The sequence below is a fragment of the Serinus canaria genome, chromosome 6 (genome assembly GCF_022539315.1).
Source record: "Serinus canaria isolate serCan28SL12 chromosome 6, serCan2020, whole genome shotgun sequence".
Classification (NCBI taxonomy): domain Eukaryota; kingdom Metazoa; phylum Chordata; class Aves; order Passeriformes; family Fringillidae; genus Serinus; species Serinus canaria.
In genome coordinates, this window is record NC_066320.1 from 2,714,551 (window position 1) to 2,739,459 (window position 24,909).

General features: G+C 52.7%; 1 protein-coding gene across 2 annotated transcripts in view; it reads right to left on the bottom strand.

Annotated features, from left to right (window-relative positions):
• Positions 1-1,958: 1,958 nt before the first annotated feature.
• ADAMTS14 (ADAM metallopeptidase with thrombospondin type 1 motif 14) overlaps positions 1,959-24,909 on the bottom strand; it is a 32,638-nt gene continuing 9,687 nt past the window's right edge. For both annotated transcript variants that reach the window (XM_030241340.2, XM_050976560.1), the window contains 18 exons: positions 18,627-18,710; positions 16,460-16,616; positions 13,488-13,593; positions 13,237-13,380; positions 12,527-12,659; positions 12,292-12,405; positions 11,969-12,117; positions 11,178-11,353; positions 9,851-9,984; positions 8,869-8,992; positions 8,679-8,759; positions 8,362-8,525; positions 7,786-7,951; positions 6,963-7,095; positions 6,613-6,820; positions 5,946-6,072; positions 5,418-5,528; positions 1,959-4,918 (listed from right to left, as the gene is read on the bottom strand). In XM_030241340.2, the coding sequence (XP_030097200.2) occupies positions 4,593-4,918; positions 5,418-5,528; positions 5,946-6,072; positions 6,613-6,820; positions 6,963-7,095; positions 7,786-7,951; positions 8,362-8,525; positions 8,679-8,759; positions 8,869-8,992; positions 9,851-9,984; positions 11,178-11,353; positions 11,969-12,117; positions 12,292-12,405; positions 12,527-12,659; positions 13,237-13,380; positions 13,488-13,593; positions 16,460-16,616; positions 18,627-18,710 (2,637 nt within the window). In that variant the 3' untranslated portion in view covers positions 1,959-4,592. The remainder of the gene's footprint in view (positions 4,919-5,417; positions 5,529-5,945; positions 6,073-6,612; positions 6,821-6,962; positions 7,096-7,785; positions 7,952-8,361; positions 8,526-8,678; positions 8,760-8,868; positions 8,993-9,850; positions 9,985-11,177; positions 11,354-11,968; positions 12,118-12,291; positions 12,406-12,526; positions 12,660-13,236; positions 13,381-13,487; positions 13,594-16,459; positions 16,617-18,626; positions 18,711-24,909) is intronic.

Sequence of the window (24,909 nt, forward strand, 5' to 3'; positions counted from 1 at the left end):
ATGGATACACTCAAAAATCCTTAATTGGTATTTCTTCTATTAACTCAGCTTTGCTTGTAGGCCAGCTGTCAAGCCCCTCCACATCCAGGCTTGCCAGCACAAGCAGTTTTCTGTGATTTCCCTCCCCCTGCAAGTCACTCTTATTGCCAGGAGATCCCCTCCAGCCCTCAGGAGAGCACATGGACACCACCCACCAAATGGGGCAATAAAACATTGCCTGCCTGTCTGCTCCAGCTGGCTGCAGAGACAAAACTACCACGAGAAAGAGTGAGGGAATGCATCTGAAAGAATGGTGAGGATCAGCTCTTCTTGGGAATTTAGTGGAGAGGCAGCTCTGAAGTGCTGGACAGAGCTCTCTCTGATCAGCCACTGCTCTCTCCTTCCTAGGAAATACAGAGAATTGTATTTCCTGACTGCTGGGCCCCAGACACTCCCAAAACTCCACAAAAAAGGAACATTTTTTAAAAATAATCCCATCACTGAACTGTGGCAATAGCAAACCTCCCATGAAGCTGCAGCTGCACATCCCAAACCTCCACTGCAGGGCTAGCAGCTGCCTTGGGACATGCACATCCCACCAGGATCCCTGCAGGGCATTCCTGGGACATGCACAGCTTCTCTGACAGCCACAGGGGAATCAGTCTGGAGCATCCCAGGAGCAGCAGCTGGCAGGGTGCTGTTATAACCTGCCCAGCAATCAGGAGTGCAGGGAGAAGCTGGGAAGCTGCCATGGGACACAGCAGCTGTGCCATGAGCAGATCCCTGCAGGAAAAGCTGGGGAGTGAAGCTCAGGGCCAGGGCTGGTGAGTCAGGCAGGGAAGTGGCTGAGCTGAGCCAACAAGGCTCCGGGGCTGAGATGAAATCCTTTGGCAAAAGCCACGGGAAAGAAAGCTGAAACTTTCCTAGAAAACTGTTCCACCCGCTCCAACCCTGGCCAAGAGTGTGAGTTCTGAAGGGATGCAATGGCTGCTGTGGGAAAATGAGCAGTGGAGGTGTTTGGAGACACAGCCATGATTCCAGTTCTGGTGGGAACAAGCACCTGCTCTGCCCCATCTCACAGAACCCAAATCCCTGGCTGGTTTGGGTTGGAAGGGACTTGAAATCTCATCTCATTCCACCTCCTGCCGTGGGCAGGGCATCCTCCACCAGACCAAGCTGCTCCGAGACCCATCCAGGTTTCTCCAAGATCCATTTTTACCTGGCCTGGCCTGGCCATGCCAGCAAGAAAAGCCACAACCACACCAGTTGCAAGCCTTGAAGTCTCTCCTATCCCTCATAAACCCAAAAATCCCTCCTTGCCCAAATCTTGTGGCTGCTGCAGCCTAAAAAGCTGAAGATGTGACGAGCTGTAGTGATGCTGTGTGGGAGGGAAGCACCCAACAGACAGCTGGAAGAGTTTTTCCATGGTAAAATCCAAGCAGGGTTTGCAAAGCACTTGTAAAAGCAGGCACTGCAAAGATCCAGAGGAATCCAGTGTGGCTGGGATTTAAGGAATGACCTGGTTTGGGGTTCACCTTTTGGCAGGGGCCATGAAAAACACAAGGGGAAGGACAGAGTGACTTCATTACACCAAAAGATGCAGCAGTTCCACCACGACTCTGAGAACCAGAGGTCTGCAGGAGACATTTCAAAGGGTGTGAAGCAGGGAAGAGGAAAATAAAGCCTTTTCTGAGGGATTACAGCAGCACCAAAGGCCACCAATGAAGTAAATTGTCAGTCACAGTGAAGTCAATCAATATTTATTCTTGCACTGGTTTAACTATTTATCTGTGTGTATCTGTATATGTGAAAATCTGTAGAGATTTTCTTCCTCCTCAAAACAGCAGTGTGAAAAAGGCTGATGAAGAGGAAGGACTGGGTTGAAGTAACACAAAGTAAATCTATTTCAACAACCACACATATTGCTCGTATTTCCCCCTCCACACACACATCCCCCCCAAAACAGATCAACAGCAAGAGATTTTTATGTGGATTTATTTTTTTTTTTTTTTACATTATGTTAGAGTTCAAAAAAAAAAAAAAAAAAAGAAGAACCCAACAAATTAATAAATATTAAAAGTTTAAAAGCTCTGAATCTCGTATGTACAAAACTTTATACATCATGGTAACACTGGACAAGGTTACAGCACAGGAAGGACTCCATGCACCCACCTGGCTTAGGAGGGTGCAGGGGATCAGAGTCATCCTCTCCTCCTGGAGACAGGACCAGAGACAGGACAAAGCCACCCAAGCTCAGCCTGCCTTCAGCTGGAATAAATCCCCCATGATCCCTGGAAGTGCTCAAGGCCAGGGTGGAGCAGCCTGGTGTAGTGGAAGATGTCCCTGCCCACGGCAGGAGGGCTGGAACTAGATGAGCTTCCCAGCTCCTTCCAACCCAAACCACTCCAGGATCCATGAGACATGCAGTGCTGGGTGCCAGCCCTGCAGCATCACCACCCCAGAGCACCCACAGCTCCTGGGGAGAGGTCATCCCAGCCTGCTTTAGATCTCCCCCAGCTCTCAGGTGGTCCTGAGGTCAGGATCAGCACCTGCAGTGCAGCCCCCCTGCCCAAACACCCCCAGGGACTGTGGGTGCCAGGAGCTGGGGCAGTGCCCAGCCCCAGCTCTGCCCTGAGGTGCAGGGAGGAACCACTGCAAATATTCCTAAAGCAATAAAGCACCAAAGCCTAGGCCAGCAAGGAAGGGAGGGGAGCAGCTGGGAATTTCAGAGGAAGGACATCACAGCCCATTTGTGAGGGGAAAGAAGATCTTTTTGTTATGCTCCTTGGAGAGCAAACAAAGCGTTATCTTTGGCACAATAAATAAATGCTGGCACTCCCGTGGAGGGGCTGGAAAGGGGCATGGCAGGGGTGGAGGCATCCCAACCCCAGCCTGGCATCCCCACAGGATCCCCTGTGTGTGCCAGTACCTGCATGCCCTGGGTCTGGGCACTCCGTGTGCCCACTCCCACGAGGTGTGCCAGTTTTGTGGCTCAGACAGATGGGGGGGCTTTGTTCCAGGTTTTGGGATGCCCACCTAAGGCCAAAGGGCAGCACCCAGGAGCCAGGGACCTCCAGCCTGAGGTGCTTTGAGAGGAGTTGGAAAAATGCTCGTCCAGCTGTGCCTTGGCAGCAGGAGGGTGTGGGGAAGCTCTGGGGGAGCAATGCAGAGTCCAATGCTTAAAACATCCAGAATGCAGAGGGGTCTCCATCCATTTCAGGCAAAGCAAGCACCTCAACCCTGTCACAATCCATGGGAAAATCACCCCAGGCCACCTCACCAGCAAGGCCTGGCTCCCTGCAGAGCTCACCAGCACTGTCCCTAGGGATGCCACATCCTACTCCTTGGACACCAGGGAAGCAGGAGCCTCAAGGCCACGCAGGTGCTCCCAAGGACATCCCACTTTGCAATGCCAAACTGGTCTGTCTGCCAAGCCTTGCCTTCCTGGGACTCCACCTCCCCATTCCCAAAACTTCCTCCCCCACCTACCCCTGCTGCACCCAGAGGTGCCCCAAGTACCAAAACCATGGAAGCCCCCTCAGGGACACCATTTTTGGGAGGTTTTTGAGGACTGAAACTTGTCAAGGCAAACCCTGTGCCCAGAGCTGGCCCAACACCCAGCAAGGAGAGGGCAGCCCAAGGCTCCTAAAGTGCTGTGCAAACGTTTAGTACTTGGCACAATAATTTGTGACAGCATTAATCACCCCCTCTCCATCCCTTCCCAAGAAAGGAGACACACAGATGAATCCTTGGCTCTCTCCTCTCCTTGTGACTGCCCCTAAAATCCACTCCTGGCTTCCCAGTCACTCCCATTTCCCCCTGGAAGGGATGAGGCTGGTGATCCTGGTGATCCTGGGCATTGTTATTAGCTCAAGGCTGGCCAAGGGCAGTACTGGCTGAAAAAAAAGTCACCCCCCAGGTGACAGGCATTTTTAACATCAATTTTTGGTCTTTGACCTGTGGTTCTTATTGCTCACTTTGGAATCTCCTGGACCATCTCTTGCCTCCAGGACAGAAGCAGCTCTATGCTTATCACATTCCACCTTCCCCCAAACATGTTTCCCAAACTCTCTACCCCACCAAGGACAGCCCAAAGCAGCAGTTTGGGATTTCCCCACATTTGCCCTCTCCTCATCTCAGCACCTCCCCTCCAGTTTTCCCCACCAGATTCCCAGGATCCTCCCATTGCTATCCCCAAGCTCCAGGGCTGAACCACCAAGCCAGGACCCTCCTGTCCAGCACATCCTGTGCTGCTGCTTGGAGCAGGGGGAAGGAAAATGCAACATTAGAGCCATCCCCCTCCCACATCTTTTTAGCACCTTGGGAGGAAGCAGCCTGTGTGCCCACAGCTTTTTTTGCTCTTTTCCACCTTTTTTTTTTTCCCACAGCACTGTCAAAAAGGGCCATGGCACAGCTGGGAGGACAAGCAGGACTATGGGAAATGAGTGGTTTTCCCAGGAATTTCTGGGTGTGGAGCCAGGTCATTCCCACACCTGGCGGTGCCACCCATGAAAACCATCGCTGGAAGTTGGGGGAGAGGAAAAAGATGGAGAGAACGGGAGGGAAGAGGAGAAAGGCTTTCCCAGCCCCACAGGGAGGTGGTTCTGAGCAGGTTACCTGGCCCCCTGGCCTCTTTCCTGCTCCCTGGGGGCTGGCAGCTCCCCTGGAAAAGCACCGCTGCTGGATACTCCAGGTGCCAGCGTGGGGTCCCCACCAGGCTCCCCCTGAGCAGAGGTAGTGGGGTAGGGGAGGAGCTCCAGAGCAGGGCTGGGAGTGGTGGTTCCCGGGGGAATGCTGGTGACAGGAGCTGAGCCGGTGGTGGAGGAGGCTTTCTTCCCACAGGATTCACAGCAGAGCTTGTTGTATCCAGGGATGGAGCAGTAGCGAGCCAGCACCTCCATCTGGCAGAAGATGGACTTGTCCCCGAGGCAAGGCTCCCCTGGAGAGGGACAGAGCAGCACAAAATCAGCTGGCATTGGGCTCCCAGCCCTGCACCCCTCCCACGGGATTCCCAAAGGGAACAAGGTACCCTGTCAGGGTGCTGCCTATCCACATAGGAAGCAGACAAGAGGGACCTGGAAAATTAAGCCAAAGCACTGAAGGATTCTGTGCATGGAGAAAAAACAGAGAGCAAGGGATGCTCCAAACCAAGATGCACTGAGCCCCAGCTGTGAAGGACTCCAAGGGGGAAAAACCAGAAGCCATTTCCCTGCTTAAAAAATTCCAAAGTAAAAAGGAAAGGGCATGAAAACCGGGAGGCAAAAGGAGCTCAGCACAGAAACTGCAGGACCTCGCAGACCACAAGATGGCAATGGAGCAACGCGCTCTGGAGCAGAGGGGGCAGAAGAGGCTGGAACTCCCCAGGAGCACGGCTGGGGAGCTGCACAAGTCCTCGGGAGGGTTATCCTGGGAAGCACCGCCCTTACACGAGCACTTACTGGAGGAGATCTTGCTCACGGGGTTTTTGGCTCCCTCCTGGGGCACCCGCTGCCCTTTGGTCGTGCCGTGGTCACCGGCATCGGCACTGGCAGTGATGCCAGAGAGCTTCCCTGCAGAGAGAGCACCACGATGCCCAGCAGCCACACGAGGCTGAGGGCACTCAAATACCTCGGAGGTTGTTTGGTTTGTTTTACGGGATCTCCTTAAAAATTAAATCCCTTAAGCACCCAGCATTTAAGCCATTCAAACCCCACCAAAGATAAACTCCAGGGTGCCCATCTCCACCAGCTCATCACAAAAACCCAAAACCAGCCAATGCCAGGGCTAAGAGCAGAGAAGGGAAATATTTTGGCTGGATTTAAAATTTTTTACTGCCAGCCACATCAGGGACGTTCAACCCAACCTTGTCCTCTGGCATCCCCTGAAGCCTCAACGGGCTGGTGGCATTCCTGGGGGTTGATCCCCACCATCACATGCCCCATCCCAGTGCCACCTCCTCCTCCTCCTCCTCCTCCTCCTCCTCTCACCCGGGCAGACGGCCACATGGCAGCCCTGGATGGCCTCTGGCTTGTCACCCTCGCAGCGTGTGCCACTGTCACTGCCCTTGCACACCACCTGCCGCTGCTGGACGCCTTCCCCGCAGGTCACCGAGCACTGTGCCCAGACAGACAGACAGACAGACAGTCAGTGACAGCCCCCACACCCCCACAGCCCACCCAGGATGTGCTGCTGACTGTTGCTCAGGTGGATTTTGCTTTCTGATGTGCGGGTTCCCTCCCTGTCTCCCAAACCTCCACACTCTCTGCACAGGGATGCTCTCCCCTCTCTCATTTTCCCCTGTACCCTTATCCATGGAAGTTTTCGAAGCCAGGCTTGGAGCAGCCTGGTCTCGTGGAAGGTGATCTGACTGAGGCAAGGGGTTGGAACAAGATGGGCTTGAAGGTCCCTTCCAACCCAAACCATTCCAGGATTCTGTGAAAACATCACTGTCTCTTGTACCCTTACCTCCACCAAGGCCAGGCTGAGTGGGACTCTGAGCAACCTGGTCTCATGGAAAGTGTCCCTGTCCATGGCAGGGGGGTTGGACTAGATGACCTTTTGAACCAAACCATTCCAGGATTCTACTCCGTCACCCCTACAAGCACCTGACCTTCACACCCACCTCCCACACCCTCCTTCCAGGGGTTTCCTCACCTCGGACCAGGCTCCTGTCCTCCACTGTGCGGGGCAGGGCAGGCGGCCGCAGGGCCGGCGCGTCTCGGGGCGCTGCCCGGGGCAGTACTTGCTGTGCAGGGTGCGGTTGGTGCCGTCCTGCAGGCGCTGCATGCACTGCACCGCCCGCACCTGCACCCCCAGCTTCCCGCAGGAGCGGCTGCAGGCACCCCACTCCTCGGCCACCCACCTGCCAGGGGGGGGAAGATGGACAGGGAGAAGGCGTTTGAGGTGACGCTTGTGCTGGGAAGCGGCTGGAAGTGCTCCCAATCCAACCCCAAACTGCCCCCACGAGGAGTGGGAGCACCCTGGGCCACACAGAGAGGACTTACATGGGCTGGGAGCATTCCTGGAGGTTACAGCGCCTCCGGATTGGCTTTGGCTTCTTGCTGTTGTCACAGAAGTTCCTATGCACCATCCGGTTGTCGCTTTTCCGACGGCAGCCGTACTTGGTGTACTGGATGCCTGAGGGGGCAGAGCGTGGGCAGTGAGGTGGTGGGTGTGGGAGTCTCTCCAAGTTCCCCCAGGTCCCTCTCCTGCATCATATCCTGCTGGGATATCCAGCACATCCCATGTATCCTGGTGGGATATGTGCTCTCAGATGTCACCACTCAGGTGGAAGCCAAGGTTTGCTGAGGATGCTCGTGGGGCTGCTGGACCCACCCCCAGTGGAGTGCACACAGCTCTCGGAAAACGTCCCAGCCCGTGGCAGGGGTTTGGACTAGGTGGCCTTTAAAGGTTCCTTCCAACCCGAACCACTCTGATTCCCAGAGCACAAGGTGCTCCCCACGACCTGAGGGTCAGATCCCAGTGGCTGTATGGAAAAGAGGCTTTCACCAGCAAACCTCACGCCTACTGCTGTGTAAACTTTAGTATTGGTCATCTTCAAAATCACTGTTTCTTGGCTCTAATCCAGTTAAAAACAGAACAGCCAAGGAATTCAAAAATCCTAGCAGGTCCATGGATAGACAGACAAAGGTACACACACACAATCATGCAAGCCTGTTTCTCTAAGAAATCCAGCTAAAATGCTCACTTGAACTGCTTTGCAACAACTTCTCCACGACAGAGATGCCCCAAGAGGTTCACACACCCTCTACCATATCCAAGCAGCCCCCAAGCATTCCCTGTGGGCTGTTATGAAGAGCAAGTCACCTCCTCCACACGCCTTGGAGCACTGGGACCAGCTCTTGAGGGCCCACTCGTAGGAATCCATCTCCTCCAGCAGGACATTGTTATTTCCAATCATGGGCAGCAGGTCTTCGTGGATGATGTACCTGTACATGAGGCTGCTCCTCACCTCCTCCTCCTGAGGGATGACCTGCAGGCACAGAGGGAGCAGAGAGAGAGGGGGAAAGAATGATGCCGTGGGAAAGGGACCACATGGCAAGGTGGCCTATGCCCAAAACTGGGACACAGGGATGGATGGGAGCACAGACCTGCCACTCCTCACAAGTCCAGGGAACCCAATCTCTAATTCCCCACACACCAGCATAACTAAAATTGGGTTTGGAGTCAAAAGCAATTGCTGCAGAGCAAAATGCAGCTGGACTCAAAGGCAAATGCCTGAGCAACATGTGGCTTTTGGCTGGCTCATTCCCTGGATTTAATGACATGCCCTCCTCCTCTACCCACATCCTTCCATCACCTGCCCCATCACACCTCAGACCAGCTCCCCTGTCTGTGACAGACGTCCCCAAGCCCCCCAGAGCCCATGCCAGCCAGGCTTACCAAAACACTGATGGCCTCATGCAGGGGACCACTGGTTTTCAGGCTCTCCTTGCCTTGTTCCACAGTGTATTCCCACTCCAAGCCCATCTCAATGAACACTTGGCTTTTGGCTTCTTGGCCCTTGGCATTCAGGATGAAGTTCCCTGTGGCTTGATTCTTAACAGCTGGAGGAGGAGAAAGGGGATATTTTCAATATCATTCCCTCTGGTCACTTGCTTTGGAGGATGGGAATGACCTAAACAAGACCCTCTTTGGTGGGAATTATGAGACAAGGGTTGAGAAAGGGTGAAGGGAGAGGTGCACCAGGGCATGCTCACCAATGCTGTGGGATGCTGGCTCCATCTCCTCTATCTGAAGGTGCCTTGCTCCAGCTGGGATCTCAAACATCTTCAAAACACCTGAAAGGGAGGGAAGAAGGATGGAGGGAAGAGAAAGAGCAGGTTTGCTCCAACTGGACACACGAATCCAGCTCGTGAATCTGCTTCCAAGCCCATCCACCCGTCTAACCTGGCTGCTTGGGAGTCTTGGCCAAGGTGCCCTTCACCGTCCGGCAGTGGGAATTGTCCCCTCCACAGACCCCACACTTGTCATCCTGCTTCAGGGAGCCAACCTCCTTGTCACAGCCGACGTGCTGGCACCCAGGGGATGAGAGGACAAGACTGGGGTTACATGCCTGAGGTCCAGACTGGGATTACAGCCCTGCAGCCCAGCCCAAGTTACAGCCCTGTGCCCTGTGGAAACCCAGGGCACTGGGAATATTTCTCTGTCTGCCCTGGGGTGCCCTGAGCCCCAGCCTTTGACCCTCATTCATGGAGAAATTTCCTAAACTCCAGAATAGACTAGAATCCACTAGGTTGTGAAGTAGATTGTAGAGAGTAGTGCAGGTGTATCACTTAGTGGGAAATTTAGGTTTTGGGATTTTTACTATGTTGTGGATGGAAGCAGGATGGAGGGCACAGGGTGTTGTCCTGGGTTTCTTCTTCATGCTGCTTCTTCCTTCTTCTCCATGGGTTTGGGTGGCATTTTGTAATTGGGCAGAAAAGTCCCTATTGGGGCTCTTTGGGATCAGTTATTGGGTTAAAAGGGAAAATATTCCAGGTGTCAGTTCTTAATTGGACAGTTTAGCTTTAAAAGACCTTGTAACGAGGTGTTGGCCATTTTTGCGGTGCTTTTTCAGCACGCTGAGCCCAGTGTGGACAGCGTACAAAACTCTAGATAAGATAACAATAAACAAGAACCTGAAGACCGAAAAGATCCAGTGGGTCTCTCTTTCCTGACACAAGACCACTCCAGGAGGGTCTCCCCAGACAGGGGAGCCCCAGCCAGAGTCCCAAAAGTCGGGGAATCAGCAACAGCCCCCCCAACAGCTCTGCCATCCCCTTTGATGCACACAGGCTTGGTCCCCAGGGGCAAAAACCCGTGCCCCCAAAGGGCTGAGCTCTCTCCTGGCCAGGGAAAGGACAGGGACAGCCCCACAGGAGCCCCTCACCAGGCACTCGCCCCGGACGCAGACGCTGTAGGGGTCTCGGTAGCTGCAGCGGGTCCCGTCGTGAACGACCTGGTTCATGAACACCACGTCTCCCGTGCCCTCGGACTGGCAGATCAGCTCACACTTCTGAGCATCTGGGGCAAAGGAAAAGGGAAGGGGCAGAAAAAGAGAGGTGGGGGAAAAACAAGTTGTGGAAATTCATTAGGGCGAGTGAAGGCAAAGACTCGTCTCAGCTTGAGCACAGCCACAATTCCAAAGGCCAGGATATTCTTGGGCTGATCTCCCAAGGCCATTTGCAGCTCTAGAGCCTGCACTTTTGCCTGGTACACTCAGGAAATTAGGGGAAGGACAGGACGTGCTACATGAGGCTGCAATGCAAGTAGGCAGCTCTGCTCTGGAAACAGGCTGGGAGAGCTGGGGGTGTTCAGCCTGGAGAACTGAAGGCTCCAGGAAGAACTTAGAGCCCCTTCCAGACCCTAAAGAAGCTCCAAGAAAGCTGGAGAGGGACTTTGGACAAGGAGAAAGGTGACACACATTAAACCCCATATTGGGGTTTAACCACAGAGTAATAAATCCAGCCCTGGATAAATCATTTGAAAAGATTTTTTTTTTACCCCCATGAAACTTTCTGCAAGAAAGAATAAAGTTGTGGCAAGCTTTCTCTGCAAGGGAAAGGCAAATTTATTTTGTCCAGGATGAATTCCCAACCAAAGAAGCTGCGGATGGGAGATGGGAAAAAGGAATATGAAAAGGTGGATGGTCACAAAGGCAGGTTTCTGTAAGGGAGACTCCAGTAAGAACTGGAAGGAGTACAAAAGGTTCTCCACAGGAGAATGATGGTGAGAAGCAACTACCTGGAAAATATTTAATGCTGAGCACAAGCATCCTTGTGCTCAGAAGACTGGGTATGACTTGAAACTGACAGAAGGCAGGGTTAGATGGGATATTGGGAAGAAATTCTGTATTGTGCAGGCGGGGAGGCCTTGGCACAGGTTGCCCAGAGAAGCTGTGGCTGCCCCTGGATCGCGGGAAGTGTTCTTCCAACTGTGAGTAACCTGGCCTAGTCCCTGCCCTTGGCTGCAGGGTTGGAATGAGATCATCTTTAAGGTCCCTTTCAACCCAAACCACTCTGTGATTCTGTGCTTTTAAAAAGGTGCCTGCTTGATCTTGGCTTATTGCACAACAGTTTCCAGCTCAGGAGCTTCCCACCCCCCACCATCTGTGCAGCTGGCACAGTCTCCATCCCAGGGTGACGGCCATCAGGGCAGAGGAATTCCTCTGGAGGAACCTGGCTGCTGCTCCTTTGCCAGGACCCGCCACCACTCACCGTCATGGTGCTCGTAGGGAAGCCAGGAATGTTTGCTGTTCTGGTGGGTGTAGTAGGAGTTGCGCTTGGAGCACTGCTGGGCACGGAAATCCTGGAAGGGCCCCGGGCACTCCTCGGCATTGCACACCTGGTACTCGTAGGTGGCTCCTGGGCACGGGCGCCCTCCGTAAGCTGGGCTGGAAAACAAACCCAGTGGTTTGTGAGAGGGCTGGAGAGGGGATGGTGTTCAACCCCAGCTCAGTGCCCGAACACACGGCACAGTGTGGCATTCGTATTTCCTGGGAAATCCCTTTGCCCAGGATTTTTCTCCTGGGAAGCTGAGAAGCCTCAGAGAAAAAGGAAAACAATAATTATCTCATTTGCTTCTCCTGGGTTTTGCTGCTTTGGAATGTGTTTGGAGATGGTTTATCCAACAGGTGGTTGTTTCATTGGTTTCTGCTGTGAATTGTTTTGACTTACTGGCCAATTAGTGCCAAGCTGTGTTGGGACTCTGGAGAGAGAGTCACGAGTTTTCATTATTATCTTTTTAGCCTTCTGTCTGTATCCTTTCTGTATTCTTTAGTATAGTTTAGCATTCTTTAATATAATATCATAAATAATAAATTAGCCTTCTGAGAACATGGAGCCAGATTTATCCTTCCTGCCTTCCTCGGGGCACCCCGCAAATACAATAGCACAGCTCCCGCAGGTACAGATGTCCCCATCCCTGCCAACAAGGGGAGGAGCCAGGAACCCCTGGCTGGTGGCCACTTCCAGCTGGGAAGAGGGAGGGAGGCAGAGCCCAGACGTACGGCGGGTTGTCGCAGCTCCGGCTGCGGGACCGCACGCCTCCCCCGCAGGTCCTGGAGCACGAGCCGAACTTGGACCAGGAGCTCCAGCTGCCATCCTGGCTGTAAGGCTGCTCCGACGTCTTCCAGATGCAGTGGCCCTTGAAGCACCACTGGAAGGAAGGAGAAGGAATGAGTTCCAGACCGACCTCTTCCAAAGCGCTCAGCACCAGCGGAGAGCCCTCCTGCACCCACAGCACTACAGGAAGGGTACAGCACGGGAGGAAGGGGCTCTTCATGGTGCCCTCGGACACATCCCTCCCACAGGAAGCAGGACCAGCCCCTACCTTGCCAGGAGAGCACTCGGTACCATCCAAGGGCGGCCCCTTCTTGGTCTTGCAGAAGTAGGGGTTGTCCGGGTGGCTGCACCACAGCTGCTTGCAGGGGTCGAAGGTGCGGAACTGGGGAGCACAGAGGAGCTGGGCTGGGACAGCAGCGGCGAGTGCCAGCGGGCTGGTGGCACCCGGGCTGGCTGGGGACCCCGGGGAGGGGGGACAGCGTGGCCATGCAGCCCCTACTCACCGCCGTGCAGGTCTTGTAGCCCACGCCGAAGTCGAAGCGGCACTGCTCGTCCATGGAATAATTAATTCCCGGCAGCTCAGGTAGCGTGGGCCACTGGTGCTCGAAGGGGTCATCCAGGAGGCAGTCATAGGAGCTGCAGAGTCAGACAGAGGATTTCCTTCCATCATCCCATCCCTCAGCTCCAGGCCGCTCTCCAAATGCAGTGACTGAGAAATCTGAGTTATCATGGAATCCCAGACTGGCTTGGGTCGGAATGGTCCTTCAAGGCCATGGAGTTCCACCCCCCTGCCATGGGGCAGGGACACCTTCCATTAAACCAGGTTGCTCCAAGCCCCAGTGTCCAACCTGGCCTTGGACACTGCCAGGGATCCAGGGGCAGCCACAGCTTCTCTGGGCACCCTGTGCCAGGGCCTGCCCACCCTCTCAGGAAAGAACTTTTCCCTAATATCCCATCTAACCCTACTCTCTGGACATGGGGGAAAGGCTTCCCACTGACAAGGTCCCCCTCCAGCTCTCTGGGAACGCCTTTGGGCACTGCAAGAGTCTCCAAGGCCTCCTTGCATCCTTCTGTTCTCCAGGCCGCACAGCTGGGGGTGTTCCAGCCTGTCTCCAGAGGCCCTCCAGCCCTGGGAGCACCTCTGGCTACCAAAAGCCACCGGTGGGTGGGGGTCTGCAGGGAGGCCGTGCCTTCCCAGCTGGAAGGGGCGTACTGGATGTAGCGGCTGAGCTCCTGCTTGCTGCAGCGGGACCAGTGGTAGCGGTGGAAGGCGGCCTGCACCAGCGGCGCCATGATGCTCCCCATGCTGGTCTCGTCGGCGCAGCGGTTGCCCTGCCCGTCGTGCTCCATGCCCAACCTGGAGGGAAGATCCCAAGGGATTCACGGCTGCAGCAGCAGCAGAAAGAAAGCAAGCCCCCTTTTTGACAGGCCATGGCCAGCTCTGTCCCCTGCTCCAGGACTTACACGTGCCCGGTCTCGTGGGCCACCACGAAGGCCGAGGAGAAGCCGTCCTCGTGGTTGAGGGTGCAGCTGCGGAGAGGGTGGCACATCCCCGTCACCGGAGCATAGCCTGGGGCAAAGACAGGAGGGAAGGACAGAGGAGGAGAGGAGAGAGAAAACCTTAGAGAGAGGAGGGGGAAAAAATGAACGGTTAAGGAAAAAAAAAAAAAGGAACCCGCAAATGCATAACCTGGCTTCACTGCAAGGGAAGAGTAAACGGAGGGGAAGGCGCTGGAGAGGAGGGGCTGCCCAGGTCACTTGGATGGCATGGCTCACCAGCGTGTGCCAAAAGCCAGCAGAGGTTGCTGTGGGACTTGCTGGCACTGCTGTGCCCTTGTGCCAACACACCTGGGCAGGCAGGAGGGCAGGAACAGCACCCACAGCACCCCGCCAGCGTGGGTGGCCATCGCCTCCCAGCCCAGGAATGGCCTCCCCCGCATTCTTCTTCATTTAAAACAAATAAAGAAGGAAAAAGAGAGAGAAGAAAAGGTGTGAGGCTCTCCCCAGAGACCTGCCAAAACCACAGTCCTGCTCCCCATGGGGTGCCCCCAGACATGCACCCGCCCCGGCCCCAGGACCCCAGCCCTCGATCAAGTGCAGTGCAGTGGGGCAGCTGTGGGCAGAGGAATCTTCCCCCGCCCAGGCAGCAACACATCACCTCCATTTTGGTCGCTTTTCCTTTCTTTTTCACTTTATTTCTGCCCAATTCCATTAACTTGCTGGCGCACTCCAGAATTTAATCCCCCAAGTTTTTTTGTGTGTGTTGGTTTCTTTTAAGGCTGACCCTTTTTGGCATCAAGGGAGTTAGAGAAGGAAGGACTTACAGGTCAGAGAGGCAAAAGCAGGGCAGGACCATGCTGGATAACTGTGCCCTGGGGACTGGGATGCTGGAAGGGGAGAGCTCAGTCAGCCAGGAGTGGGCACTAGCAGGAGAGGGGTGCTGCTGATGAGCTGAGGGAGATACACATCCCTACACCCACCCTGGCCAAACCACGAGGTCCACAGAGCCCCCCATCCTTGTGGGATACTTGATCCACACCAAGTCACTCCCATAATGGGGTTTAACCACAGAGTAATAAATCCAGCCCTGGATAAATCATTTGAAAATAATTTTTTTACCCCCATGAAACTTTCCACAAGAAAGAATAAAGTTGTGGCAAGCTTTCTCTACAAGGGGAAGGCAAATTTATTTTGTCCAGGATGAAAATTGGATAAATTCCAACCAAAGAAGCTGCGGATGGGAGATGGGAAAAAGGAACATGAAAAGGTGGATGCTCACAAAGGCAAGTTTCTGTAAGGGAGACTCCAGTAAGAACTGGAAGGAGTACAAAAGGTTCTCCACAGGAGAATGATGGTGAGAAGCAACTACCTGGAAAATATATAATTCTGAGCACAAGCATCCTTCAGCCCAGGCCAGAAAACCCCTCTGTGCCACCCACTGCAGAGGGACGTGACCTCTACAGCAGCAATTGAAATTTACAGCCCATCTGTCCACTGCTCTTCTCTTCAAAGGGCATATTTGGGATAATTTGGTGCCACACTCTGGTCCTTCATTCCACACATCCCTGAGCTTAACAGGGTGTTGGGTGGGAATGTTCCACAAGGACTTTGTTTTGGGGAAAAGAGGCAAGAGCAAGACTATTCCAGCAGCCCAATCAGAGGGAAATTCCCAGTGGATGAGGAGCTCCTTGTGCCATGCAGCACAGCCAGGCAAGGACACGGGGATTCTGCAGAAAGGCCTGGAGATGTGTGACAAGCAGAGAGCCAGATCCCTAGAGAAAAGGGGAAGGAGCAGCTGGAAAGGGCACCCCCAAAGCAGGGCTACTCCAGGGATGTCACAACTCCTTCCCAGCAAGGGGCAGCCCAGGGAGCCCCCCCCACCCCATCTGCCAAAAAAGGTCCTCTCACCAATGCCTTTGGACACAGTCACTTTGCCAGGAAGGGTCTAGAAAAACGAAACAAAAGCTGGTATTGCACCCGTGTGACTCTGGACAAGGAGAGCAGGGCAGGCCACCGGCTTGGCACAACCCAAGGTCTGCTCCTTGGTGGCCACAGGACCACTGGCACACTCGGGAGGGTTTCCAGCTGGATATCTGCTGAGGTTCATCTCCTGGTGAAGGGAATCCTTCTCAGGGAGGTCATCCAAGTTAGGACAGGTTTCCTTCTCCACCTTTCCTTCCTCCTGTGCACACCAGGAGGACCTGTGCTACAGATCAGGGTGACAATATCCACCCCACCCACGGCATCAAATGGAGCCTCCTGACAGGAATCCAGACCTGGCCACCAGCATGGAAAGGAGGAGATGGGAATTTGGAAGCAGCAGGCTCCGAAGTGGGAAAAGTCACCTCTCCTGGTAACAACAAAGCACCTGTTTTCCTAATGGAGCCATGAAACATCAGAAGGTTTTCCTGAGAATTTTTATTAGCAAGGCCTCCAGCTTTTCAGACCACACCAGCACAATCTCTGCACCAAGAGGGTGAGAGATTCCTGCAGCAGAACTTCCTCTTTGGCCCAGGGTTTATTGAATGCTCCCATGTCCAAGAAATAAATCCATATAAAAACAGGTTTTAAAGGACAGAATAAATTGATTGTCCCCATGGAGCTTCCTGTAGTATTTCATTTTTTTTTTTATCTTATTTTTATATTTTTAAGGTATTTTGGGCCGAGGGGAGGACTGGTAAATGAAATCAAAGAGCAGGGGAATAAATAAATAAAGATATTTTATCCATTCAGGTTGATGCTCTGGATAAATTCTCTGTCTCTCTCTTCCTCATCAAGTGAAGGAAAAAAAAAAAAAAAAAAAAAAGATTTTTATAACCTTTTTCTGGACCTCGCTGGCCAAGAAACACACAGTGCTCGCAAGAAAATCCTCTCACCCCTCTCTGGCTTTTCCCCCCGGGCAGACTGCACATACCTGACCGAGACAAATACAGTACCTTGCATACCTGCAGGCCCAAAATCTTGCCTGGTGAGGAAGACGGCGTGGTCGTGGTACTCGGCGTGCGCGGGGTCGGGGCGCTGCTGCGAGTGCGCCCAGCGGCACACCTGCTCCAGGCTGCGCGACGGATTGCCCCGCTCGATCAGGCTCACCGACTGCAGGGACAAGGGGAAACCCACTGCTGGGCAGAGCAGGAACAGCTGCTGCCCTTCCCCTGGAAGCCGAGGAGGTGGTGTCCCAAGTGGGGTGGTTTGGGGAAGAAGACAGGGAACACAACCATTTCCTTCACTCTCCCAAATGTTCACGCATTCTCCTTCACCCCCAGCAGCTGTCAGGAGCTGGAGCTCCAAACTGAGAGAGGGTAGGATTATCTCCCTCTCCTTCTCTCTCCTTCTCCACCCTCTCCTTTTTATCTCCCAAGTGGGAGATAAGAAGCTTGTCCTGGATGGCCAAGCAGGTTGTATTCTGTTTGCCATCTGGATGGCAGTTGTCTTTTGTCCCACGTAGGCAGTTTCTCTTATCTCTTTCACAACCACTCCTCCCTCTGGGGGGACACCTGCTGATAACAGGCTACTGAATGTCCCTGCATGGCTGATAAGAACTGCAGCATCCCATTGGGAGATGTGAGCCCAGAGGGAGGAGCCAAGCATTCCTACCCAGATATAATCTGGAGATTCTGGAACACCAGCACGGCTTCTCCACTGGATTTCCCAGAGGAACAGCAGCTGCCTCTTCCACCGGATCTTCAGAGAAAGACTACACCCTTTTCCACAGGATCCCTGCTCCAGCAGAACCAACCTGACACTGCAGGAGCACTGCAGCCACAATTCCAATGGGACTGCTGCCACCACCCTGACCCACAGGGTGTCAGGTTGTGTTCTGACACTGTCAATGTTGTTTTGGTTCACTGCATTGTTTATTTTATCTTTTTATTTTCTTCCCTATTAAAGAACTGTTATTCCTGCTCCCATATCTGTGCCTGAGAGCCCCTTAGTTTTAAATTTATAACAATTTGGAGGGAGGGGGTTTACATTTTTCCATTTCAGGGGAGGCTCCTGCCTTCCTTAGCAGACACCTGTCTTTCCAAACTAAGACAAAGCTGCAGGAGGACTCACTCGGGAAGCATCAGATCCAAACAGTGAGCTGAGATCTCTCCTGGATTCAAACATCCACTCCTTATTTTCTACATCATCCCCTGAACCTGAGAAGTGATGTAGCTGGACAAAGCAGCTGCCTCCAGAGCTGGCTTTGGGGAGGATAAATCATCCCTAACAGAGCCTGGCAGTTCCCACCCCATTGTATCACCACAGCTCCAAATCCTTTCACCTCCTCAGATCAACCTCCAGCCCAGAGCACAAACTTTGTCACTGGGACGAAGCCAAATGGATTGCTGGCTTTCTCAGCTAGAGATGATGTTCCTGGTCCCATGGAAGCCTCCAAAAATGGGCCAGCCTCCATCCTTATCCCTGCTCCTCAGAACCATCCCTGCATCTCCAGGATGTGTTGGGTTTCTGCCAGCCAAGCATACTTCCATAATAACGAAGTTTTTTTCCAAGACCTAACCAGTCTTATTTGTGGATCACACACACATAGACACATCACTGTGTTGAATCATTAACACCCTTGCTAGAACACTTCCTGTGGGACAGGGGCTTGCCCCAAAAAAAGTACAGAAAATCACATTGTTTCAAAGAAAAATCTGGCTGCTGTGCTTGAACAAGCCTTAAAAAATAAGTGCAGCCTGAGAAACCACACAAAAACTTCTAAGGAAACCTTCCCAAGCCACACGAGAGCTACAGGACAGCCAGGGAGCCAAATCAAGGAGATCCCAACCTCAGCTTCTCCTCACTAATGTCCAGCTCCTCTCAATGTGGGAAGCCACCTCTACCCCATCACCTTCAGAGCCTCTGTGGTTTTCCCCACATCCCAGAGCAAGCAGGTACCAGCAGATCACAGCCACCCACCCACCACCTCCCTCGTAGCCCAGGGGGCTATCCAGACCCTCAGCCCCCCAAAACCAGGCTAAGGAAGGTTCAAATTCACCCCTGCTCAGCACAGCTGTCATCTGGGCTCTGACAACTGCCACGTTTTCCCAAGGCTGGGCTTACCTAAGTGCTAAACAAACATTAGAGCATCTCCTGCTCGTGCGCCCGAGCTGGATTTACCTGGCGATATCCCACCATGATCATCCTGACCAGCACGATGTTGATGTGCACACCCAGCGACTCGTCGTGATAAATCTCATCCACCTGAGGAAGGGAGTGTGGGAAACAGATACTCACTTTTCATAGTTTAGGAAGGTTTATTAAACCTTATAAAAAATACAACAGAAGGCTGAATAAAGAAAAAAAGGTTACGGAGCTGGCAGCAAAAGGTTTTCCCCGCCATGTGCTCAGCCCCTTCACAATGGAGGTTTTACCCTTTTTAACCCTTTACCCCCTCCCAAAGTTCTGTCCATCAACCCCTTCCTCACTGTCCAGTGGTGGAGATCTCTTCCTCAAATCCTGATTGGAGTCAGATGTCACCATAGTGACAAGCCAACCCTCCCAGATGTCCCAACTCCCGTTGTTGTCCCTTGATAACCACACGAGGGGGTACAACATAACTATAAATCTATAAACTTTTCTTAACCTATATACATGATATTTGTCCATGAATTGTGAGAGTCAATCATGGCATTACTCATCTATCACAGGAGGGAAATCCAGCTCTCAAGCCCCTCCTGTCCTCCACGCTCCCACGTTCCACACCCCTGCAGGCTTTCCAAGACCAGGTGCAAAGATGTCATCCCCCTCCTCCCACTGTGAGGAGGGTTTTTTTTTCCCATTTTCCCACGTGTAACAAGCACAAAGCCAAAAAGCCAAGCTGGAATAAGCCAAAATTTCCTCAGGAATGGCTCAGATGGTCAATGACATCACCCATTTCCATCAAGGGCTGCGTTTCCTCCACCGCATTTCTCACCGAGCCGTTAGCCCTTTGGAATATGAATCCCTCAGAGGGATGGAAATGCTCCAGACTCCAGCACCCAAAGGAAAAACAGCTTTTTGACACAATCCTTGGCCTCTCCCCAAAGCCAGGGCTTTCCTCAGTTGAGTCAAACCTGACCTATGGCTCCAGGAATCCCAGGAGAAGGCAACACAATGGAGAGAACAGGGAGGGCTCATGAGTCAATGAGATCTGTACCATCCTCGGCTATTAAAAATGACCTTGCAAAGGAAATAACCAGCTACAACCTCCTCCTTCTGCGTTTCCAGGATGAATAAACAAGTTCCCCCTCCCAAATGCTACCAAGAGAGTAGGACACCCAGATGGGAAATGTCCCTGAGAGCTGAGCCCAGTGGCATGGAGAGAGGCACGGAGTGGGCAACCACAGACCGACGTGAGACCCTGCACCTCCTGCAAAGCACGTGGGGAAACAAAGCCCGGGGAAGAAAAACACCCTGATTTTTGAGAATGGGGACTTCTTTTTCCCAAAAGGCCTCTCAAATGAACAGTTCCACAAATTGGGTTTCACTGCAGAAGTCAAAGAGACTGAATTAAGACAATTTTTAATACTGACTAGAATTCACGTTTTAATTAAAATATTTTTTTTTTGTTTTACCCAAGGGTGGGCTAATTTCTCTCAGCTCTATCATGGCCTTCCAGACTAGATGAAGGTTATAAAGACAGATTTATGGATCTTTTCTACTTTGTCCTTCATTCCTTTGGGGTTTTGCAATTTTACATGAAGGGTTGGATGACAACTACCCTCTTACTGCTGCCCAAGTCCATGTCAGCCACTCCCCAGTCTTTTACAAGCCCCCCATTTTCCAGCCTGGGATTCCATTTGAAATACCCACTCAGGCCATTTTAAACCCAAAAACCCAGCGCTAACCTTTTCCCCATGACAAACAACACTCCCATGGGGTGCCTCTGAGCCATGCAGAGAGGTAATGCAGATCCTGGGCCTTGAATGCAGCAAAATCGATTATAAAAAATTAAAATTAATCAATGAACAGCCAGTCCATCCCCATTAATGCATCCCTTTGGATGCAGAAGCTGCAAGAGCCGCGGGGTATTTTATCCATCAGTGTGGAAAGATAATGCTGGTCAACCTACCCTCAGCTCATCCCTACTTTCTGTGGGTGGAATGCTCCTTCGACCTCCCCCTTTTGTAAGAATTATGAGGATATGATTGATTTTTTCTGATCCCACCCCTATTTTTTGGGGGATGTGAACAGAAGGGTGGAAGGTCATGCAGTGCTGCAGCTGCAAACATTACTCAGACCTCCAGACCCACTGAGGTGTGAAAGATCCAGCCCAGCAAGGAGCTGCAGCTCCCCGGGGATGTCAGGGTAGGTTTTAGCATGTAGGAGGCTTTGGCATCCCACATTCCAAGTTTGATCCCTTACAAAAATATTGGCAATATGGCAGGGTGGGAAAGCGGGGAGAGAGGGAGAAATTAAAAGCATGATTGAAGAAATGCAGAGCTGGAGCTGGGGAGTGATTTGGGGAACAGGACAGGAAACACAACCATTTCCTTCACTTTCCCAAATCTTTACGCCTTTTCTTTCACCCCCAGCAGCTGTCAGGAGCTGGAGCTCCAAACTGGGAGAGGGGAGGGTTAGATGGGATATTGGGAAGGAACTGAGAGATGTGAGGTTGTGGCAGAGGCTGCCCAGAGAAGCTGAGTCTGCCCCATCCCTGGAAGCATTCAAGGTCAGGTTTAATTGGGCTTGGACCAGCCTGGGATGGTGGAAGGTGTCCCTGCCTATGGCAGAGGGTAGGAATGGAATGAGCTTTCACCTCCCTTCCAAACCACTCCATGATTTTAAGATTCTGTGGTGGTCCACCAGCGCTCTGCTGCTTGCTGCCTGCTCCTGAGGACCCCTCAATCCATCAGGATGAGCCATGTTCCTGCCTTAGGGACCTCTCTACCAGCCACAACCTGACCTGGCTGTGACTGGGAGCATCACGTGGAGCAGCACAGACCTCTCCTTTCCCAGCTGCACAGGGTATTTTGGCAGGATGCTCAGTAGATCCTGCTGTATTATTCCAAGATGGGATTTAATTCCATAAATCTTCCTTATAAAGCAGGGCTAAATCCCAATCTCCTCCAGCTCACAGGGGCCTGGTACTCCCTCAGTATGGTCCTCCATTTCAGCTCTCCCTGGTGCTCCATTTCAGCCTCTGAAATGAAGAGTTAACTTAAAGCCCAGCCCCTGTTTAGTCCAGGGTTTAGGCAGGGATCTGCACCTAACAGATACCAGCTCAGCAGTGACCTTTAGGGTCAATTCAGAAAGCAGATGTGGAACCAGACTGCCCAAGGCTACAGACTTCCCTTCACAGCCAGATATAAATAATTGATTGAGGGGGGGAGAAAGAATCATACCAAAAGGGCTTGGTGCTGGCTCCTGCAAGGGCTGCGACCCACAGGCCCCAAATTTTGGGGTGGGGGGAAACATCAGCAGGGCCAGCTTCCCCCATGTGCTCCAGTGCCTGTGGAAGAAGTGGGGATGGAGCTGGAGGGGCCAAGCATCACCTTGGAAATGGGAATTCACCTGGAGAGCAGTTTGCAGGCTTGGCAAAACTCCCCCTGCCCTCTGCAGATGCCAGTGTCTTCAGAGAAAGCCCCTTCTCCCAAAAAAAACTGTTCAGCAAAGGGCTCCAGTAAAAAATACCAATTTTTATAACCCACATCCCTGAAGCCATGGGATAAAGATCTTCTTATCCCTCTCATCCATGCTCAGCCTGTTTCACACCATCACCTGGCAAGAAATGCTCTCCTCTTTCACCTAAAATGGAATTTTCCCACCCATAAACAGCCCAGCCCTTAAGGCTCGCTGTGAGTTAAGGGCAAACCAGCAGGAACAACCACCCCGCAGGACTCCCCCCAAACCCTGCAACACCGAGGAGGCAGTGGCACTGCTTCACAGTGACAGGAACACTACAACCTGAGAGCAGGGCAGGCTGCCTCCCCAAATCCCTGCAAAGCCTGGCCAGCCCCGAGCCTGCAGCCCCAGACGCGAGATCCCGACAGCAAAACCGCACTGGCAACGAGGTCTAGACCTCGCTGTTCTTCAGGGAAGGAAAACAAAGGGAGAGACACGAGAAGAATTTGCCAAAGCAGCAGAATAGCTGACATTTCAAAACGCCAGGATCGCTTACTCGGAACGGCCAAGTCATCTTTAAACTCCTTTCTTTTATTCCCTCGCTCGGTTTTTGTGCCTGTGGATTCACCCTGAGCATCTCTGCTGGGGTTGGGGGGTGAGGAAGGGAGAGGAAAGTCCCCCTCACCCCATTTTTGGGCTTGTATAATACATAGTGTCACCTCTGTGAGGGCTGACCCACATTATCTGTGGGGAGGAACAGAGGAAGGGGAGAATTGTTCTGTGAGGGCAAGACTAGATTTGATCAGAGCTCTCTACAGAACAAAGCATGCTGTCCCAAAAAAATAGCAACAAACATGTAAGCCTGTACAGAGGGTAGGGAAAATTGCATGGACACATGAGAGACATCAGAGGTATTTTTGTTATTATCAGTTACCAAGGAAGTGGCTCATAAACCCTCACCTAAGAAAAAACCATACACAGGTTAAAATTAAAGCTGAAGGTTTGATTTTTGCTCCCAAACCACCTCTTCTGTGGGGTCTCAGTAGCACTCTTTGTTGCTCTGCCCTTGGGAACAATAATTTCAGCTGGAGCCAGGCAAGTCCCAGCCTGGAGAGGGCTCTGACTCATGGGGTTTCCCTAGTAACCCAAAACAATGGGAAAACACCAAGAACCTTTGCATCCTTAACCAAATCATGGGCAGTATCATGGACAAAAGCCCAGGAACCCAGTTGAGGCCAGGGCCAGGTTTAACACAGCCACAGCTTGGCTTCTCCCCTCCAAGTGGAGCCACCCCCAGACCTGAAAGAATCAGGGATGAACAGTGGGAAGTCTGGTGGAGAAAACCAAGAAGCCCAACTCCCTGAAGGCAAGAGCTGAGCATTGAATATTTCCTCTCCTCTTCCTTTTCCAAGGTGCTGGATCGCCTCCTGGTTCCCAGCCCTTGATCTCAGCAGCCACCATGGCTGGGGGATCCCAAATTTCCTTCTGTAGCATCACAAGCCCTGCCACAGGCAGCAAGCAAGAGAGGGGGATGGCTTTCCAGAGGCACCACATCACCACACATTCATCCCAAGAGCCCAACAGACCAGGTTTGGTTAGGTGGACACAGCAACGCTCGGCAGCTGATGGCAGAGGAGGGATGTGCCTTTCCCACTCATCCCAACCTGACCCCAAATTTCTGGGCAGCATCTGAGCCAAGAAGGGAAGGGCAGGCTGGGAATGCAGGCTGGGAGCTAGCAGGGAAGGCAGCCTGCCTGCAGGGAAGCTCTTAGGTGCACAAAAGGAGCAGTCATCCTCATGTCAGCCTCCCGGGATGGACGCAGCGCCCTTCACTGAAAAGCATCCACATTTCTGGCAATGAAATAAGGGCTGTGGGGTTTGTTTCTTTTCATAAAAAACCTCCTCCGTGACAAATCATTTATCACCAAGCTCCAGCCAACACAGAGTTCCTAATAAAGGGTTTTGTGTCTTGGGAAGAGCCCCGGGACCCTACCTACAGCAGCGCCTGGAAGGGATCTGTGTCCCCCTGCTCCCTCAGCACTCAGTGGAGACCCAGGGGAGTTTATCACTACTTCCAAACTCGTTGCCCCCTTTCCTTGGGATATATCTTGATAGGAGAGCTCCTAGACAGGAAAACTTTCCCAGTTGGCTCCCTGATGTACTCCAGCCCAGCTCATTAAGTCCTTTCCTCGTTAGAGGGCTGGCCAAGCCTCTTATCCTCCTTCCCTTTGCCTCCAACTAATGGGATTAATGTACAGCTGTGTGGTCCCAGCAGGCTCCTCCTCTCTCCCTCGCTCTGCCACCCAGGCCAGAAAGCAGGACTCTCTTTTTTCTGCTGAATCGGGTGTTTTCAGGCAATCTGAGCCGGTAAGGAAACGAGGCGGCGCCAAGGGAAGAGGAGGCGGACGGAGGTCACGGCAAAGCTGGAAAGAAAACTCACTAAAAACCAGAAAGAAAGAAGGGGAAGGGGGTGGGGGGGGCGAATATATAGAAGGAAATAATACTTGGGGGGAAGTATTTGTTGCCTGTATTATCCTGGAGCTTTCCCCCCCTCATTAAAGTCTCCAGCGCCGCCTTTTATTGAATAGGCAGCGGGTCCTCCCTTCTCCCAGCGCAGCATCCCGCGCATTCACTCCCTGAAAAGTCCTGCCCGCGGGGTAGGAACCATGAAATGCGCCTGAAAACCGACCTTTTGATTAGAGCTGACAATCCCCGGGCGCTCAAACTGGTCATCCCGACCCCCCCCCTTCCCGGGGATCGGAAAGGAAAAATGACATCATCTCCGACCCCTGTAACGTGGGAAGAGCCGGAGGGCAGAGCAGGGAAGCCAGTGGCTTCCCCCTGGCAGGAGGATTTA